The sequence below is a fragment of the Borostomias antarcticus genome (genome assembly GCF_949987555.1).
Source record: "Borostomias antarcticus genome assembly, chromosome: 1".
Lineage (NCBI taxonomy): Eukaryota > Metazoa > Chordata > Actinopteri > Stomiiformes > Stomiidae > Borostomias > Borostomias antarcticus.
In genome coordinates, this window is record NC_140234.1 from 48,042,194 (window position 1) to 48,062,611 (window position 20,418).

Consider the following 20,418-nt stretch of genomic DNA (forward strand, 5'->3'; position numbering starts at 1 on the left):
TATTCCATGTAGCCTGATTTTCTCTGCGACTACAAGCATGCCACTCCCAAGTGCTTTCTGTTTTACGCGTCAATAAAAGAAGGGCCACTAGAGGAGTTGGAACACTTTCACTGATGGAAAATAGTCCGCAATAGTAACAAGGTCACCGTTATCCCCAAATTCCATACAACAAGGACGTCTATCTCAGACCGGCTGATTTGTGTGGAGAAAATAAAGTACGCTCCACGGCTCGCACATCAATGTAGAGCAAAATCTTCAACTAACTGCCCGTGACTTCCTGTTGGTGTAAACAGGCTACGTACCCACATGCTGGGCTCTTCGGTAGCGTTGTGAGCTTGGGTTAGAGAGGGCGGAGTTCAACTTACAAAAGCCCTCCGTGCAATAATATTGCAGTCAGTAGCCTACCTGAGAGGAAAACACGGGACAAAAGGTTTCGACGGAGACTCGTGCCTTGCATTGGAAAGTCTACTGTGCAGCATTCATTCTAGCTTCTGGAAAGGAGAAGAGTCGGTTTTCTAGCCATTTACTACTGCGTTGAATGCTGAAGGAACTTTTTCATCAGAATAATTAAGGTAAGGACATTTATTTTGTCTCCACGTGTTGTTTAGCCTCCAGGTAACTTAAAGAGGGATTTTAGGACGGGGTGACGTGACTGGTGCGTTTACATGCCGATGCAGCACTTGACTGATATGATACTGTTCCATTGTGTCATGCGTAGGTATCTATGATACATTGAAGCTACTTTTAATGGTAATTTAAATTTCGTCAACACCAAAGGGCTCCATTTAATTAATTTCCTAATGTATCATTGGCAAGACGTAATTTTCATGAATAGTGTGCGTGCACACACACGCGCGCGCTCAGTTTCTCAGTTCTCACTCCCCTCTCACGCCCCCCCTTTTCTATAATTCTCGTTCGCTCTCTCTCTCTCTCTCTCTCTCTCACACACGTACACACACGTACACACACACACACACACACACGTACAATCAGGTTGTTACATTATTGTGTTTTGATTCTGTGTTTCTCAACCGGCATAGGCCAGCAGCATGTACATGTCTAGACTGGAGTTATTTGTTATTTTCCATTCCAACGAGGTAAATCGAGTGTAGAGCAAGATTGCGACAAATGCGATGAAGTGGAAATTTACTCCATAACTTTAATTTTTGCTCTAGTATGTAGAATAATTATATTAATTCAGTGAGTTTGTTGACAGAAAGACTGTAGGCTACTTCTCCAAGAGGAAGGCAATGACTGTTTTCTCCTTAAAATAGCCTAGTTCACAAGACTTAATTCGCATAAGACAAAACATTTCGTTTTCTGGGATGTAGGTTCCAGTGAGCACTTCTGTTCAGTTTCTGGTGCTGGCTTTTGTTTCTGGTGATTGCAAGGATCTTAGTCATACTTAGACTGCATGACTGACTGCTACTCAGACAAACACTTTTGGCAATGGGCATGTTTACACCATTTCCACAGACGCATACGAGACTGTTCATCTGCTGTCAAAATCTTAAGCAACGCACCCTTAACCGCTCCTCTCTCTATTATGATTGGGGTCAACCACACTCACTGAGAAGGTCTGTAATTCTCTATCTATCTATCTATCTATCTCTCTCTCTCTCTCTCTCTCTCTCTCTCTCTCTCTCTCTCTCTCTCTCTCTCTCTCTCTCAGTGCAGTGAGTGAGGCCTGAGATGGGACGCCCCTCTCTGCTGTGTCTGTATGTGCTGGTGACCCTGTGTGGCCACTGGGGAGCGCTCTCCCAGGCCCCCTCCTACGGGGAACGGGGCTCCGACCTGGGCCTCCAGGTGTTCCAGCAGGTGGTGCGCTCCAGACCCCAAGAGAACGTGGTGCTGTCCCCCCACGGCGTGGCCTCAATCCTGGGCATGCTGCTGCCAGGAGCCGACGGGGACACCCGCAGACAGTTCCTCACTGGACTCCGCTACAAGAAGAATGGTACAGCTCATTCTAATGCACTTACTGTAGCACTTTGATGTTAGCCAGCCAGAATGCCTAAGCATATCTCTCAGCCTGAAGACATTGATGCACCTTCTTTCAATGCTGAAGTTGAATATTTAAACCAACACTTTAATTTCCCTACAAGCTTTTAGTTACAGGCTATTTATTCCAACTTTGAGTAAACACTTTTGAAATATTTAAATCATGAAAAATACTGTAATGTTCTCACAACTCCTCTCCCCCAGGCCCCTATAAGATGTTGAAGAAGCTCCACAAGACTTTGACATCCAGGGCGAACCAGGACATTGTGACCATCGCCAATAGCATGTTCATCCAGGTGGGCTTTCCTTTGAAGGAGGCCTTCATGAACGCCAACCAGGGCAACTTCCAGTGTGAGGCCAGGAGTCTGGACTTCAGTGACACCCAGAGGGCAGCCGACATCATCAACGACTGGGTCAACAACCGCACCAAAGGTTGGTTGGAGATGTTTCTTCATCTAGCTCTCCCTTTGTTTGTGTTGTCCTGTCCCATCCTTGAATACAAATGAACTATTAGGTGTGTACCATCATATGCTGATTCATGTATTGCCTATAGTTGCACTCCTGTTCAAATATGTTAGGATTTAGGTCAACATTGAGGGTAACTGTTGATCAATATTTCTGTACTTTAATGTTGGGTGACTGATGTGTTTGCTTGCCTATATGGCTGTCATATTGTGTCATACAGGCCTCATCCCTAGCCTGGTCAAACCAGACATGTTTGGAGCACTGACTCGTCTGGTGGTACTCAACACCATCTACTTCAAGGGCCTGTGGAAGTCTCGCTTCCAGCCTGAGAACACCAAGATGAGGACCTTCAATGGAGGAAGCGGGAACACGTACAAGGTCCCCATGATGTCACAGCTATCCATCTTCAACATAGGTCAGTTCTCATCGGCCTTTGGTTTGGGTCCAATGCAGTTTTTAAGGCCTCAAATACACATGCCAGCACTGTATGTGTATCATGTCATTTTTCTTCAGTGTTCGTATACATTATGCCACCTTCAGCGTGTATGACTACAAGGGTTGGCTTTGATCTTGCGAAACAAAAATTCCATAATAGCCTCGTCCAACAAGGTCTTGATCTGTTGGTGTAAATACCCCTAACTCACTCCACTGAACTCTTCACGGGGATACAGTGTGTGAGTGTGTGGAGTGTGTGATACAGTATGTGGAGTGTGTGAGAAATGATATCCCAGTCTCCTATATTTAGAATTCACAATTCTCTTGGCTGTGGTTTACCCTGTTGAGTGTAGCAGATGGCTCTCCATTTTAATGTGGTTAGTTTGGATTTCTGAATGACTTGGGACCGGTTCTTAGAAACGGATTACACCTTGTCTTGGACTGGAAATGACTTTAAATAGCAGAATCTCCATCGAAGGGTTAGATTTAGCCTGAATATGTGGGCAGACACTGTTCTAGTTTCATGCCCTGGTACTGTTCTAAACTCCCTTGAGTCTCTGAATTTGCAGCTGATGTCTTAGAAAATCCTCTAAGACATCAGCTGCAAAGGTCCCAACCCTTACCCCATGATGCCTGAACTGTTCTCTGACCCCTTCTCTGACAGGTCTAGCCAGCACCCCTCAGGGGCTTAAGTACACGGTAATCGAGCTGCCGTATCATGGCAACAGTATGAGCATGCTGATTGCTTTGCCGTCAGAGGAGGACACGCCCCTCGCTGATGTCATCCCACACATCAGCACGGCAACGGTCCAGAGCTGGACCAAGCTGCTGCACCAGAGGAAAGTCCGTCTGCTGATCCCCAAGTAAGACACACACACACGCAAACACGCAAACACAAAGACACATTCATGAACATGTAAACAAAGATAGAAAAAGTAAGACACACAAATAAACACACACTCACCACAGATGCACTGGCCAGTCATAAATGCCCAGTTATTGCTTCCTGTGACTAGTATGCATAGCATACACTAGATGACTCACTTGAAATACTGTGATGTACTGTGACTCAACACTTTTAAGATGTTGCACTTATAATGGTTACACAATATTGGATTTTCTTTCTTTATGATGTTGTGCTTGAAATGGTTATACAATATTGGATTTTCTCTCTTTATGATGTTGCGCTTATAATGGTTGCACAATTTTATATTTTTTCTTGTGAGGAGGTAGAGTAGATAATGTGCATTGGTCATACAACAATGATTCATGATTGGTCACAGAATGATGACTCAGAATGGTTCATTAATAGAAAATGCAGTACTTCCACAAGCTTTATATAAACACTATTTCTACATTACAACAGTATTTTCAATCTACATTTAGAGTGCACCCAAAATCTACCCATATAAAAGATATTCTCATTAATTCCATGACTGATGTGTTTGTTTAGGTTTACTGCAGAAGCAGAGGTGGACCTGCAAGCCCCCCTCTCCGCGCTGGGGATAACAGACATGTTTAAAGAGAATGAAGCAGACTTCAGAAACCTGAGTATGTGACACCGAACACATACAGTACTGGTCACATAGAACTGCAATGTTTTTTATATCAGTCTCAGCCCCGGCCTTGACAAAACTAACTCCAGCCAATAGGAATGTGTCCTTGTCTGTTGACTGTGAAGAGTGCTTGGAATAGCAGTGAGTCATGTCCAGCCGTCCACTGTGAAGTGGTGAATCACTTGGAAGTGTATTTCCTTCTCTTATAACCACTTCCTGGTGTTCTACTCTACAGAATGAATGGGCCCACATTTTGGTAGTTCTCTGGCGCCACCCTGTGGTGTAGTTGGTCGATGGAATGGGATTTTATAGTGTGAGGATGTTTAGAAACCAAACTCTTGTTCCCCTCAGGTTCACAACCTGTGTATGTATCCAAGGCTCTCCAGAAAGCCAAAATCGAGGTCAATGAAGATGGAACGAAAGCAGCGGCTGCCACTAGTGAGTGGTTATGTCCTTGTGTTTGTTTGTGTTTATGCTGTGAACTATGACAGTTCAACTTTGTGTCTTTTGTATTTAAATCTTTGCATCTGCGTCTTCTCTGAATGTTACAGTGTAGCAATGATGGTTTGTAAGAGATTTTATTGATATTTTCCTCCTCCTCCCTGTAGCGGCCATCTTGCTGGCCAGGTCGTCTCCACCCTGGGTCATTGTGGACAGACCCTTCCTGTTCCTCATCAGGCACAACCCAACAGGTACCCCAGCCCTATAGCTGCCTCGCCTCTTTGACCTCTAGATAGCTGCCTAGCCTCTTTGACCTCTAGATGTGCTCTAATGCTATGCTTGCTAAAGACACATATTTTCTAGTTTATACTACTGCTTATATTTCCACACGTCCGTGATTGTGTGCACACAGGGGTGTGCATGTCTATTCACATGTTCTATTCACAGAACGTTTATTCAAAGAAATGTGATAAAACAGGGCACCCTCTGTTCTCAGGTACTATTCTCTTCGTGGGCCAGATCAACCAGCCTTGAGTCCTTCGTGTGGCGATGAACCCCATATTGTGGCACTGTTCTCCTAGCTTCACAATAACATGCACATAGCACACAGGAGACCCAGCTCGTAAGTAGGGCTTGCCTACTTATGCAGTTGAACAATCATTCAACACTTTCGTTCAAGCTTACACGCACACACAGACCTTGTATTTTTGCCTGAAGATGTGGACATATTCAAATATTGATTTATGTTTTAAATGTGTGCATTTTATTTCCATCGGTTTTCTGCAGTACATTAGATGTTTTGTAACTGAGAATTTTCCATCTGTGTTTTAATTAGCTTTTGTTATTTTAAGAAACTGTTACGTTGTATATGACCATGAATGTCAAAAGTGTATAATTATTGTTTGGAGTACATTTCATTTTCAGTGAATATTGGTGTTTTTTGTTTTTTTTTAATGTTAGACAAGATACACTCCAAGTTACTTCATTTTAGGCCTACAATCTGCTGTTTTACGGTTAGTTTTCACAATCAGTGTCTTTAAAGTTGCAGCGGTTAAATTGTGTTGAGTTTGTTTACAAACTGAAAAGTCGGTGGTCAAGAATGGTATAATAGCCTATTCAATAAAGTAAAAAAAACAAAAACAAAAACACTAGCCTAATACAAATGCTTTCATGAGTTTCTATTGTTTTGATGTTAATGTGGGTATAGAGCAACAAAAGCAATAACGTTATATTATTGAATATGTGAATTTAATTTAATCTAATCTAATTGTGGAACCGCAATTCGTTTTCTTTCCGGATCTGTCCTGACATTACGGTAATCCTTGACAGCGCCTGTAGTCTGTAGACTAGCTGTCAGATGAGTTGCTTTGCTACTGGAGAAAGAAAACACTGAATCTGAACAACAACACAGCAAGCCATGGCAGCGGAGATCCACTCGAGGCCTCAAACCTCAAGACCGGTCCTTCTAAACAAGATCGAAGGACACTCAGACGCTGTCACTGCTGCAGTTTTGATACCGAAAGAGGATGGAGTTATCACGGTTAGCGAGGACAGGTAAATTGCCAGCTAAAACTCAATTAGCTAGCTTGCTAACGTTAGCTACTAGCGAGCTAGCTTGCTTGCTAGGTATAACGGCTAGCTAGCGAGATTGTTGGGACTCTAGGGTGGCTACTATTGCCCGGAATTAGAGCAGTTCATGGAAATTGCAGAATTCCGAATTAAATGGTCTTTAGCAGGAACAAAACATAAAACACAAATTTCGATTAAAAAAGTAATATTGTGCAGTTCAATGAAAGATGGCTAGACATGTCATGCACATTGATTATACGAGTTAGATATCTCTAAGAGGTCCCAGTCCCAGCTTCTAGAGGTGCTAATAGCCATAACATAGCTGTTTTGTACCTAGTGACCACAGTTCAAACTTTGGGCCACAGTTTGCTATTAGAGTAACGTTAGTTGGCCAGCTTGCTAATCTAAACAAACAGTTCAGGTTGCTTATTTTTCCCCTATCCTTAGCTAGCTCTCACTGCCTGCTAGCTACAGTTGTTTTCACATCATCGGGACATTTTTAATTTTATTGATGTGAGTTGTAGACTTGCTACCACGTATCCGCACACCACTCGAACGAAAAGTTTAATTAGCGGATGTGAATCTTCAGTTGTGTTGACATAACGCTATGTGTAACGCTACGTGATAAATAGCTGGCTGTTTCTGAATAGAGAAGTGTGTGAGGGTTAGAATTATCGCCTCCCCTGGAATTGACACGGTGGGTTAAGTACATTGAATGCAATATCCTGACTCAAATAAGGAAAGATGATGGATGTCACTGATTGCTAGGTCCTCAAATAGGATTGACATCCTTATTCTAACCCCAACCTATAGCGACTGGAAGAAGGGCACAAAAATCAACCCGCCGATCTCCACTGCACAAGTAGTGAAAGCATTGGACTCCCACCCAGGAGACCGGGGTTCAAGACCTGGTCGGGATGACTTTATGGGACTATACCCCAAACCTCCACACGTTCATCCTTTCACTCCAGCATTGGACTCCCACGTGGGACATTCTCAAAGATTACCGTCTATGCTGAGCGAAACTCCTCTAGTCTGTATATTTAGCTAAACAAACGCTGTTGTTTACATTTTATACATCCGGTGGACATCCATTCCCTCCTTAATGATACAGACTACAACCACCTGGTGGTGTGAAGTTATCTCATCTCACACAAGCGCAGGACGAAGGTTCCACTTGGCTACTGGCACAAACGGGAAGCCTGTGTACCCCTACCTCTCCTATGTGAGAGTAGGTTATTCTCCAAGGCAGGGTAAACTCTAAAAAGAGAAATCAAAAGCCCTAATGTTGTCTTCCTTTCTTTCCTACTAAATTCTAAATATATACAGAATATAAAATTACAAAAAACATACACAGAGTTTACAAATACAAAGCAGTTTATTTGTTACATTGTAGCAATAAAGAGCAATAGTAGTGTCTAATTATATACAGAATAGCAAAATACAAAAAATATGAAGTGAAATACCATGTAATTAACGAGAGGCAGTAGTCCTAGCACACCAAAATCAACCTGCCTATTTCCCCTGCACAAGTAGAGTAGTGGTGAGAGCATCCCACCCGTGAGACCGGAGGTCAAGACCTGGTGGGGATTACTTTATGGGAGTATACCCCAAACCTCCACATGTTCAACCTTTACCCCTTGCCTTATAGGTCAGATCCTGTCCCAACCCAACCCTTATTCTAACCCCAACCCACACTAGGGACTGGAAGAAAGACGCCAAAATCAACTCGCCGATCTCCACTGCACAAGTAGAGTAGTGGTCAGAGCATTGGACTCCCACCCAGAGACCGGGGTTAAAGACCCGGTGGGGATGACTTTATGTTATCAGTGTAACTTCAGTGTAGCTTTAGCCACTGACCCGTACCATTAATGTTATGGAAGCTGCTGCTCGTTGTTGTGAGCTCATGAGCTAACTGGCTATCCCGCTCTTATTGTGCTGGACTAGCATTGGAAGCATTGGAACTGATGTGTCCAGGTGACAAGACCTATCTTAATTTATCAGACATTATTTCATGTCATTTCAGTTCACAGCTACTTCAGTGGCATGACTAGCTTCCGTCCTACCGGTCCTGAACAGAAACAAGCCAGCCACGTACATAAGCCAGGCTAGACCTGGCCTGGTTTCCTTAAACATAGTTATTGTTGTTTGAAAACACTACACTGCTCTCTCCCCAAAGCCATAGAGGCAGCTGACATTTCTGTTTGGTTTCCCCAGAACGATCCGGGTCTGGCTGAAGAGAGACAGTGGCCAGTATTGGCCCAGCATCTATCACACTGTCTCCTGTAAGTATCACATTTCCAGAGGAAGTAGCCTAGATATGCTATGAAATAGTAGGTTTCAAAAGATGAAATGAAAGTGATGCTCACCCGTGTGTGTGTGTGTGTGTGTGTGTGTGTGTGCGTGTGTGTGTGTGTGTGTGTGTGTGTGTGTGTGTGTGTGTATCCATCCCAGCACCATGCTCCTGCATGTCCTACCACCATGACAGCAGACGCATCTTTATAGGCCAAGACAATGGAGCCATTGTGGTGAGTGAAGGAAAAGCTTTGAATAATGACCTAATAATGAAACTACAGTCTTATAACTCCCGTTCTGTTCGAGAAGCATTTGAATGTACATGGTACCCGGATCTTGTACCTGAATCTCGAACAAATAGAGACCCGGATCTCGAACAAATAGAGATCCTTGAATCCTTGAGAAGGCCAAAGGGGAAAACTGAAAACCTGGAATTCTGGTTGTCACTGATCCAATATTGAGTGTTTTCTCTGCTCTGTAAAACAAACACGCATGTATGTTATATGGAGTAACAAGAGAATAGATGTTTACTTTGTTTCCTTGCAGGAATTTCTTATCTCTGAGGACTTCAACAAGATGAACCATGTCAAGACATATCCAGGTGAGATCTGACAAGGGGCTTTCCTGCCTTTTGAAAGCCCTAGGTAGGCAAAAGAAAAGATATGGTCTCTGTAGTGGTTCGTCATGGAAGGTTAATGTATCAAATGGGTATAATACTCTGCAATTACAGTGGAAATAGTAGGCCTATGTTGTGTACTGTAAGTTAGATCTTTGTGCGCGTGTGTGTGTGTGTGTGTGTGTGTGTGTGTGTGTGTGTGTGTGTGTGTGTGTGTGTGAGAGAGAGAGAGAGACACATCTAACTGTTTTCAGAGGCCCCACCCTGTCTCATGAGAAATCATGTGGTGCGCTCCCAGCATGCCTCAGGGCAAACGTCGCTGTTCTCTGTGGACTCTCACAGGAAGCATAGTATGATGTTACTGAAGCCCTAGCCCCTCTATACACACACACACACACACACACACAAACCCAGATCCAACCCCTGGGTGAAAGAGGTGTGGAAGTCCTCCCAGTTCAGGCATATTGTGGTTAGACTCCCCTCATGTTGGCATATCGGTTGATTATCCTGGTCACTTTCCCCTTCTTCCACCATCCTAGTTTAGAGAACCCGATCTCTGTGACTAACGCTGAGGCCGTCCAGTCTTGATTCTCCTCTCATCACTGGAAAATCCTGCTTTAGGAAACTGGAGAAGATTTTGCTTGCGAGCCAGAAAACCAGATGTCACCGAAGAAGTTTCCATCCGTTTTTTTGTTCCCCCCACACATTCTCTTCCAGCCAAATAAGTTCTAAGATGGCTCCTCAGAGTGAACTAGAGTTCACTAGTGATTCATTGCTCAGACATAAAGAGAGAGGCTGAATGATGATTGGAGGGGGATGAATTCAACCGGTTAAGGGCCCGTTTCCCTGACCTAGATAAAGCCTGCTGAAGACCATGAAACGTCTTCAATGGATAGCCTCTGTTTAAGCCTCTATTGAAAGGGCAAATCCAAGATGTGGTTTGTCCCATGTGGGGCTAGCGTAATGAAATGAGATAAACAACAGTTAAAACCATTTGTGTGTAGAATACATATTTAATCCTGTGTGTGTGTGTGTGTGTGTGTGCGTGTGCGTGTGCGTGTGTTCCCAGCCCATCAGAACCGTGTGTCAGACATGGTGTTTTCTCTGGAGAGCGAGTGGGTAGTAAGCACCGGACATGACAAGAGCGTGAGCTGGATGTGCACCCAGAGCGGCAGCATGCTGGGAAGACACTACTTCGGCTCCTGGGCCTCCTGCCTTCAGTATCCTTCATGGACTGGGCATGCGCTTGTGTGTGTGTCTGTGTGTACGTGCGCTCGGTAGAAGGGAGCTAAGTGTGCGTTTGGCCATGACAGAAGTGTGTGCGTGTTCTGTTCGTCATATTTGCAGAACGCACAGTCTGTGGTGTCCATCCTTCGTCCTCCCTCTGTCCCTCCCTAACTCCCGTGTCCAGATATGACAACGAGACGCAGCATGCCTTTGTGGGTGACTACTCAGGTCAGATCACCCTGCTGAAACTGGAGAGACAGACCTACTCCACCATCACCACACTGAAGGGCCACGAAGGTACAGTAACACGCATGCACGCGCACGCACACATACACACACACATACACACACACATACAGTCATGCCAACTTATACTTCGCCGCACCTCCTGGCGAGAGCAACAACGACAGTGGCAGCGGCAGGGAAATAATATTACAACCCGTAACCAAGAGGTGCAGTAGAGCACTGCTACAGGGGCAGTAAACTGCTACAGGGGCAGGGAACTGCTACAGGGGCAGTAGGCTGCTAGGCTTCTCTGACAAGCTGGTTGCCGTTGCTTATAGCGTAATGTAGGCTACGTTTCTCAGTTTGAACGGTCTAAATTGCAAACTGCTTTTTTGGATTAGCTACAGCAAAGACAGTAACCTACATAAAATTGGTTATTTGAAGGGCTATTTTACCAACTGATCGGGCTTCAATCATTTTTTAGATTCAAACCCAGAAACTCAGAAATCCCACATTTTCAAACCCCTGGTCTGAACGTCCTCTAAAACATTGCTGCCGCTGTTGTTGCTGCTCTCCCCACGAGATGCGGCAAAGTATTTAAGTTTGCATGACTACACACACACACGCACACACACACACACACACAGACATGGACATACACTCACACACAGACATGGACATACAGACATTCCGTACTGTACGATATACAGTACACACTCACACACACACACACATGGATATACAAACAGACATCCCGTACAGTACGACATACTGTACAGTACACACACACACACACACTCTCTCTCTCTCACACACACACACACACACACACACACACACACACACACACACACACACACACACACACACACAGGATAATGTCTTGTCTCTTTATTAATCTTCCTGCTCCCCAACTCAAAAAAACAGGTATTGAGATGGAACATTCCACAGGATGATACAATGATTTCTGTAACATACTGTACGGCGCAATCTGTGCTATTCTAAACTATGTGGTTGACTAACAGCCTATGCTAGTATGTATCGTGTCAGACAGTGTTGTGACACCTTGTGTAGTGTCTTGCTGTGATTTTGTTCCCATCACATGGGAGACTTGGCTTCTTCTGGATGTTCCGTAGTTTCTCCCGTGACTCACTGCAAGCCTTCATCAAGCACATGACTGCACTATAACTTCCTGTCGTCTCTCTCTTTCCGTCTCTCTTGCTATTTTGCCCTCTCACCCTCTTGCCCCCCCCGTGCGTGTGTGTGTGTGTGTGTGTGTGTGTGTGTGTCTGTGTCTGTGTCTGTGTCTGTGTGTGTGTGTGTGTGTGTGTGTGTGTGTGTGTGAGACAGGTAGTATAGGGGCTCTCTGGTGGGATCCGGTCCAGAGGCTGCTGTTCTCCGGGGCGTCCGACCACAGCGTCATCATGTGGGACATTGGGGGACGCAAGGGACGCACGCTACTGCTGCAGGGACACCAGTAAGAATGGCGTGTATGTGGGTTTGTGTGTGTGTGAGGTATGAAAATATGTTATTGTTAGAGCTACAGCTCGATCCAAAATGGCTTTCAGAGCCATGGATAATAATCAGCAGATAATAAGCATGTAACGGTATCAAAAACTCACGGTACGGTAATATCAAGGTCCACAGTACGGTATATCACAGTATTAAACACAGTTTTAAAACACAAAATTTAAAGAGGAAGAAGATTTGTACTTTGGAAAAAACACCATAGCATTTATTAAACACATTTCTGATGTGTACAGTTTTTTTCTTTTAATTTAAAGTGCTTCTGCTTTCCTTACAATCATGGATCAACGATGTTCCATTGCACCACTATTCAGTAGTGATAGAGGAGGTCTGTGGGTATAGACGGTTTGTTGAGCAGTGATAGAGGAGGTCTGTGGGTATAGATGGTGTGTTGAGCAGTGAGAAGAAGAGGGAAAGAGGCTGAGCAGAGAGCCCAGGTCTGATCTCTGATGCTGCGCTTCTATGGCAGGAGACTGGATGAAAGAAGTGACAGGTCTAAAAAAATAATAATAATAATAATGAAAAAAAATGACGAAGAGGAAGAGAAAGAAGAGATGAAGGAGAATGATCCTAGCCGACCGTTGCATCCCCTCAACCCGCAACGGAGGGTTATCAGCTGGGCTGGGACTCGCCTCTCATCGCTAACCAGCAACTGAGCCAATTGAGCTAAAGGTGGTTAGCTAGCTCGATCGTAAATTACTCAAACTGAATAAATATGACACCAATAAACACACCGATGCCAATAGTTAGCTTGATATAACTAAGACATCTGACCAGTCCAGAACAGTGAGTTTAGCCTACGGTTTTACCGAGCCAGTCCCAAGGTTACCGCGTGACCAAAAAATACTGTGGATACCGTAATACCGCGGTTACCGTTACATGCTTAGCAGATAATATCACATATTATCTATTATGTTTCTCTCCTTCCCCTCTGACTTCCCTCTGCCAACGGCGGCTCTCGGTTCTGTCCCCGCCAGCTGTGCGTCTGGGGACTTTGCCGCTCCGCCTTTTTACATGTCCCTCCACCTGCCAGCTCCTCCCACACCCCGGCCCTCGAACCGTGTTCTTCTGCACTTCCTCTTCTCATCCTTCTACCTCTGTCGTGCAGAAAAGGCCTTGAAAAACACGCCAAAAAGCCCCCCCCAGGATTTCTCCCCCAAAAAGATCACACCACAGTGTCTGACCCACGTTGTCCTCTCCTCCTCCCCTCGCCAGTGAACGGGTGCAGGCGGTGCGCTACCTGCAGCTGACCAGGCAGCTGCTGTCGTGTTCCGCGGACGGAGGCATCACCGTGTGGAACATGGACACGCCCAGAGAGGAGGTACCTCGCGACAAGCGTCCAGAGCACATCGCTAAAGGCCGTTACGCCCACATAATGTCTTTTTAAGGACAATAGGGAGGGAAAGTGAAAACATGCGCCCCTAGCGGATTTGTTCCTATCGGAGAGGAGTTTCAATGTAAACTCCCATAGACCGGATTTTCTAATAATTACTACGAAGCCATTTCGGTGAAGTTATCAAAACAATTAATGAGTATCTTTACAGTAATAACCTACTAACTGTGAGAATTTCAAACAGTATTTCGCCTTCTTTCAAATTTTGGAAATTGCTCCATTCGTTTCATAAATGGACTACAAAGCCGGGACGTGCTTATGCACTCATGAGAAAAATGCTGTGCTTTGCGCCAGATTGCTCCCATCGGTATGAGACGAATGGTTGCAAATTCTACTAATTTACAAGAGATCCCAAAGAGCTGGAAAGATGGATACGAATAATAAGTTGAGTTGAATTGCATATGGACAGTGCTACGTTGTGAAATGTCATAACCAAAGCCTCCTATTAACGTGAGCTGGTTAGGATGGTATTAGCTGGTCAGTCTGGTCTTAGATGGTCTGATCCGCAGGTGCGCCTGGCTATTCTTACTGGTCCGTAACCCTAACCTTAACCCCTAACCGTAATAGGCTCACTTATGATGCTAACTCACCAAAACATGATATGATTGGTCCTTCATGCTAGCCCTGACAACACCTAACAGCTCCCCCTGCAAATAGCGGCATTTTTCTACATGGCCAGATCTAAAATGATTGTCAGCACGTGGGATGCACTTCGTTATTGCTGAAGTATTCTGCCAGCCATGCAATGCATATCGGCATTTTCGTAGGTGTACTGATTTGTAATTTGGTTGTATAGTGTTAGATGTTAGCTGGTAGAGTCAGCAAGCTCACAGAGGCAGACAAAACGACGTCATGCATGCCGTATGTAGTTCTTTACCACCTCGTTACAAAAAATAGATACATAATTGTGATTGAAAATTAACTATGATCACCAGAATCAATTAAGCTTGTCTCCAAGTATATCATATTTAATGCATTCTACTAACTTTTCGATGTAGACCGAGATATAATTTTTCAGAAAATGTGCTATGAGAAATCCCATGCATTCTCTCGGCATTAGGAACACTGCCGCTAGGGGGCGATGAGATTACTTTCCCTCCCTATACCCGGGGCTTGTGTTTAAATAGGCACCAGACAGACTTGTCTGTCTGAGTTGAAATTTGAAAGGAGTAGGAGTGAGCACATAAAGGCCTGTGATATAACATAGTGGAATCTGTGACGACGGCTTTGAGTTCACTTGGGTGCGCAGATAACTTTGGGTGCGCAGATACGTTTCCTTGGTTACTGAGTGCCAACCACTCACTGCTGCCCTCTGGTGTCGAAAAGGTAGTTAGATTTCATCAACTCAAAGGCACACCGAGTCACAATCCCTTCTGCTTTCTCTACCTCTTCCTCTCTCTCCCTCTCTCTGCCTCTACCTCTCTTCTTTCTCCTGTGCTCTCTCCCTCTCTCTCCCTCGACCTCTCTTCTTTCTCGTGTGCTCTCTCCCTCTCTCTCCCTCTACCTCTCTTCTTTCTCCTATGCTCTCTCCCTCTCTCTCCCTCTCTCTTCTTTCTCCTGTGCTCTCTCCCTCTCTCTCTTCTTTCTCCTGTGCTCTCTCCCTCTTTCTCCCTCTACCTCTCTTCTTTCTCCTATGCTCTCTCCCTCTCTCTCCCTCTCTCTTCTTTCTCCTGTGCTCTCTCCCTCTCTCTCTTCTTTCTCCTGTGCTCTCTCCCTCTCTCTCCCTCTCTCTCTTCTTTCTCCTGTGCTCTCTCGCTCTCTCAAGGCCCCCCAGTGGCTGGACAGTGACTCGTGTCAGAAGTGCGAGCAGCCTTTCTTCTGGAACATCAAGCAGATGTGGGACAGCAAGACCATGGGGCTTCGGCAGGTAGCCTGCTGAAAACACACACACACACACACACAGGCATACCCACACATAGGCACACCCACACACACAATGGCATACCCACCAGTGAAATAGAAACATCTGGGATTTGTATTCCTAGTACCATTGATAGAAACTCTTTTGGTTTTGATATCAAGCTTGACCTTTGACCTGAGGAAACGTTTGTGTGTTTCCTGCGTGCAGCACCACTGCAGGAAGTGTGGCCAGGCGGTGTGTGGGAAGTGTAGTTCCAAGCGCTCCAGCTACCCAATCATGGGCTTTGAGTTCCAAGTGCGAGTGTGTGACGCCTGCTTCGACACCATCAAGGAGGAAGAGTGAGTCCCGAGACAGACTCCTTTCGTCTCTCTTGCTGTTCTCCCCTTTTCTTTCAGTTTCTTGTCCTCTTTAAACTTTTTCCTCTGGTTCATTTCAGCCTAAACGGTTTCCGCTTTCTGTCTGATTGGATCAAACTACAGTAATGCCCTTGCTCATGAAATTATGTCCCCCTCTTGTCGTGCGTGTGTGTGTGCTTTCCTTCAGTCGGACAGCGTTGGCCACATTCCATGAGGGGAAACACAACATTGCCCACATGGACATGGACCCGTCCCGTGGCCTGATGGTGACTTGTGGCAGCGACCGTGTCGTCAAGGTCACACCCCTCATTTACACCTAATTGGTTTAAAATCCCGCAAACATACGTTTTGTCAGTCTATGACGTCTGAATATGACTCTCATAATAACATTCATCAGGTCTTCTGTTTTTCCCTTTTCTTGTGTTAGAAGTCAAACTGTTTCGCTACCAAACTCTGTAAGGTCTTTACAGTGATTGGTGGAGTCACAAAACCTTGTTTTTGATTGGTTGTTTCTCTCCACAGATCTGGGACATGACGCAGGTGGTTGGCTGCAGCATAGCAACCGGTTTCACTCCTCGTTGAGTGACCCACCCTCTTTTAGTCCCGAAACTCCGCCCTTGTTCGCCCCTGAGAGGTGTCTGACCTGGGATCTATGGGAGTCATGGAAACCGCTCTGTATCTTCTCATCCATCTGACTCCTCCCACCTCTTTCAAGTTTGACTGAACATATGGACGAAGGCACGCGTACGTTTGTGTGAGAGACAGACTGAGATAAAGTGATGAGATGGAGTGAGTGAGAGAGAGAGAGTGTGTGTGTGTGTGTGTGTGTGTGTGTGTGTGAGTATGAGTGTTTGTGTTTGTGTTTGTAGACGTGTGCTGATGGTTACCCCTCTCAAAACTACATGCATTTCACTTGGTGAGTGACCAGTTCTGTATGAGTGTGTTTGTGTGGTATTTGAAATGTGTCTCAGGTCTGAATTGTAGTTAGCCCCTTCCAGGACTGCGTTACTCTCTGGCTGGTCCCTTATGCTGTGGCAGCGACGCGTCACATTAATTTCAGTCCGCCTCGTCAAAAATGCTAAACTCCTTGATGAAGTGTAGCAGAGACGTTTCAAAGGCACTCACAGACGCACAAGGGTTGTGTTTTCCACGCCGGTGGGTTTTGAAAGCCAGCCACTGCTAATAAACATGTTTAACCTAACTGTAATATATATTTTTTAAATGCATTGACCGAACTGGCTTTTCTTCTGCCACGGGTGGTGAGCCCAGCGATCACGGCGCTCGCTATCGGCCACTGCTGGTCGGAAGCTATAGTGCAACAAATAAGTTATTGTTGCAATATGGCAATGGCGAGCACTGTGATTGCTGGCCGCCCCACCTCTGGCTGAAACATATTGAGCTCAATGGCAGAAACGCAGAAGAGGAGAAGCTAGTTCGGTCAAAGCATTTTCAAAACATATAACTGTTTTGAGATGTCTCTGCTACACTTTATCGGGGAGTTTAGCATTTTTGACCTGGCAGACTGAAATTAGTCTGAGGACATCGCTGCCACAGCATAAGTGATTGCGTATACAAGCCAGATAGTAACACAGTCCTGAAAAGGGGTTCAATTGCAGAGTGTACCTGTCCAGCTGAACTCCCAAGCACAATTCTGTGTGAGTGCGCGGGTGTGTGTCTGTGTACACGGTTGTGTGTATGCATGTGTGTCTGAATGTGTTGTGACGATACAGAAAGATAGATATTGATAGTTGTGTAGTACCTATGCTAGTCTTGATTTTGTTACCTTGACACAGTAGGTCAGCCCACATTTCTCTTGCACTGCCACACTAGGACTGCAAATCCTCCATTCATTCCCTACTAATACTAATAGGCACATCTGTCCACTAGTCCTTCCCACCCATCAGCTCTACTGACCATTGTAACATACAGTAGCTTTTGTATTCCTGGTGTGTATAATCTGTACAGTAGCAGATGTAGTTTGCTCATTAGATGTTTCCCATTGATGGAAAGGAGATGTCTTCTCTCTTGTGCTTGCTAGTTCTCTCTTTATATATCTCTCTCCCTCTCTCTTTCACTAGTTGGCCTTAAATCACTTGTTTGTCTCAGGAGGTAAACATGGAAGACCCTTATCAGAGGGTGGCGCAAGACATGCCTGGCGTGAGCCATCACCTTTGCAACCCTTGACTAGTTTGCGCTCGACCCCAGACACATCTTGAACACACACCTTGTCCAGACTGAAGATAGCAATGCAGATGAATCCACCAATCTGTTGCCTTTTGCAATAGGTAGTGTGTTTATCCTAGAAAATGGTTCCTCTTAGGCCCTTTGGTACTCCATCAGTACTCTAATCTGTAAAAGTAGCACTAAAGTTCACAAGTCTGTGTTCTTATTTTGACGTCATCCTTCACTGTGGGATTGTGGGTAAATGAGGCTTAAGAGAGAGAGGGATGCACCGAGCCTTATCTATAGATCCTTCTAAACGCTCAGCTCATGACACTTCACACGTGCGCGCGCACACACACACACACACACACACACTGCTCCATAACCTTGTTTTTTTTCTAGATGAATTTATCAGCCCTCCTTCAGTCATTAGACTGACTCAAATACTAAACTGTCTGTATATTTCCAACTCATCACTTTTCAAAGGTTTCCACCTGCACTGAATTGCACAAATTGTGGTTTTCAAGAACATTATGTATTTAAAAACCAACATTTATTTGTAAGTTGACTTTCTTGGGGTGGGGGGGTATGCTTGGATGCCACTGGAATTGAGCTGTGTAGCATCTTCAAATGTGTAAATTCTGGCTAATGTGTGGTAGTGGACTAACACTTGCCTTACTCTAGGTACAGTAAAAACAATTAACTTAAAGTGGGAATTAAAGATTTCAGATGTAGTCACATTCCAGTTTGGATCACGTAGTGTGTATTTATATTTGTAGCAGTGTACTGTATTTATGATGATTTTGTTTAAGGTTGTTTACTTCTTTCTTTACCCAGAAAGTGGTTTTAGTTCAGATCTATGATGTAAGATGTTGGTAAGGTCTCATACAGAGGTAATGATGTCACAGAGGTAACATCAAGCATGATTCTGTCTACACATACAGTAAGTGTTGTACTGGTATTGTCATAACATGAAAATGTTTGTGTTGCAACACATGAACCTGCTGTCACCTACAGTAATGTGTTGATTTTACCCAACAGGGTGTGGAATGATATTGCTGGGAGAATGTCACAGTCGGAAATAGATTGACAGGAATGTGTAGATATCCCCCACAGATTTCACACACACACCTCACACACACACACACACACACACACAGAGCCATCAAGGATGTGCAGGGTTCTTGGCCATGCTTTGCTACAGTACAATCAAGATTCCAGTTGATCTTTTGTGTGGCAGATGCAGTAATGAAAATGAAGCTGTTGTAACCAGTAACCACACGGGGACGCGCCCTCTCCTGATGTATGAGAGAATGAATATTAAAGTCCCAGTTTTCACTGGGCCCAGAAGCAGATATGTATAAGGTTTACCTTATGAGGAGCCACGCCTCTTAACCGCTTGACTATGAGATTTCCCTTTGTGTATAACTGCTGAAATATACTCATGAGGTCTTACTCTTCAGTGAAGAGCTATGAAGAATACATAGCTTATTTAACATGGATTTTTTTAAAATAGTTCCAGACTGAGTTCTTTTTTTGTCCATATCATTTTGATTTGAGGTACAGTAAACAGGCCAACCTTTTTTTCTTTTCTTTTTTTTACAGTAGAATCCCTGTTCAGTTTTTTTTCAAACTCTGGCTTATGATAGTATGTAAATCTGTTTATGCATTTTGTTTTGGCTTTTTTTTTATCACATCATACTTACTTGTAAAAGAAACTGGCTATTCAAACACAATGTTGTATAACTAATAATTGTATTTTTTAAAAGGACCCTTGTTGATAATACAGTACTGACGTTAGTCTCTCTGTGACTTCCATCAGATCATAGGGAGGTATGAAATAAATGCTTAATAAAGACATTATGACCTGTCTGTGACTATTTTTATGACTACATAAAGTGACTCACACATCAATGTCAAATAACTTGCTAAGCTATTTTCACATAAATTATTTTTTTTATTCAAGCTTGAATTCACAGAAAACATGAATATTGCAGTTGATTACAATGAGCAGACAAACTGTTAAAGTGCTTTTATTTTATAAATATTAGATTCATATAAGGAAGGCCCTTCTTGTACCACATGTCAGGTAATACTGGTTCAGGTAATTCAGGTAAGTTTCTGTCATCTCTGTCTCTGGTCTCTCTAGTGTGACTGATAGGGAAGCACCACTCAAGCCAGGGCTCAATCTAAGATTCGCTTATCAACTTTTGTGTCGGAGCATATGAGATTATTTACATACAGTCTTTAGTATTTTACTTCATGAGCAAACACAGGGCTGCTATTATAAA

At 44.3% G+C, this 20,418-nt stretch overlaps 2 protein-coding genes across 2 annotated transcripts; both read left to right on the forward strand.

Annotated features, from left to right (window-relative positions):
• The first annotated feature begins 424 nt into the window (after positions 1-424).
• On the forward strand, positions 425-5,921 carry serpine2 (serpin peptidase inhibitor, clade E (nexin, plasminogen activator inhibitor type 1), member 2). The gene is made up of 9 exons (XM_084448293.1): positions 425-572; positions 1,673-1,954; positions 2,203-2,430; positions 2,684-2,878; positions 3,563-3,761; positions 4,352-4,449; positions 4,806-4,892; positions 5,063-5,146; positions 5,392-5,921. The coding sequence occupies exons 2-9, from the start codon at positions 1,693-1,695 to the stop codon at positions 5,427-5,429; spliced, it is 1,191 nt and encodes a 396-aa protein (XP_084304419.1). The 5' UTR covers positions 425-572; positions 1,673-1,692; the 3' UTR covers positions 5,430-5,921.
• A 391-nt stretch (positions 5,922-6,312) lies between these two features.
• Positions 6,313-19,891, forward strand: wdfy1 (WD repeat and FYVE domain containing 1; the record flags this gene model as incomplete). Its single annotated transcript, XM_084443910.1, has 12 exons — positions 6,313-6,449; positions 8,682-8,749; positions 8,919-8,992; positions 9,306-9,360; positions 10,445-10,595; positions 10,787-10,899; positions 12,178-12,304; positions 13,570-13,675; positions 15,513-15,614; positions 15,816-15,946; positions 16,152-16,260; positions 16,487-19,891. 12 exons carry the CDS (start codon positions 6,313-6,315, stop codon positions 16,544-16,546), a joined length of 1,233 nt encoding a protein of 410 aa, XP_084300036.1. The 3' UTR covers positions 16,547-19,891.
• Positions 19,892-20,418: the final 527 nt, after the last annotated feature.

Excerpts from the sequence above, each read along its gene's own strand:
- serpine2 (XM_084448293.1), top strand. The coding sequence starts at position 1,693 with ATGGGACGCCCCTCTCTGCTGTGTCTGTATGTGCTGGTGACCCTGTGT. Across the intron at positions 2,879-3,562 it reads GCTATCCATCTTCAACATAG|GTCTAGCCAGCACCCCTCAG; the intron begins GTCAGTTCTCAT and ends CTTCTCTGACAG. Across the intron at positions 4,893-5,062 it reads GAAAGCAGCGGCTGCCACTA|CGGCCATCTTGCTGGCCAGG; the intron begins GTGAGTGGTTAT and ends TCCTCCCTGTAG.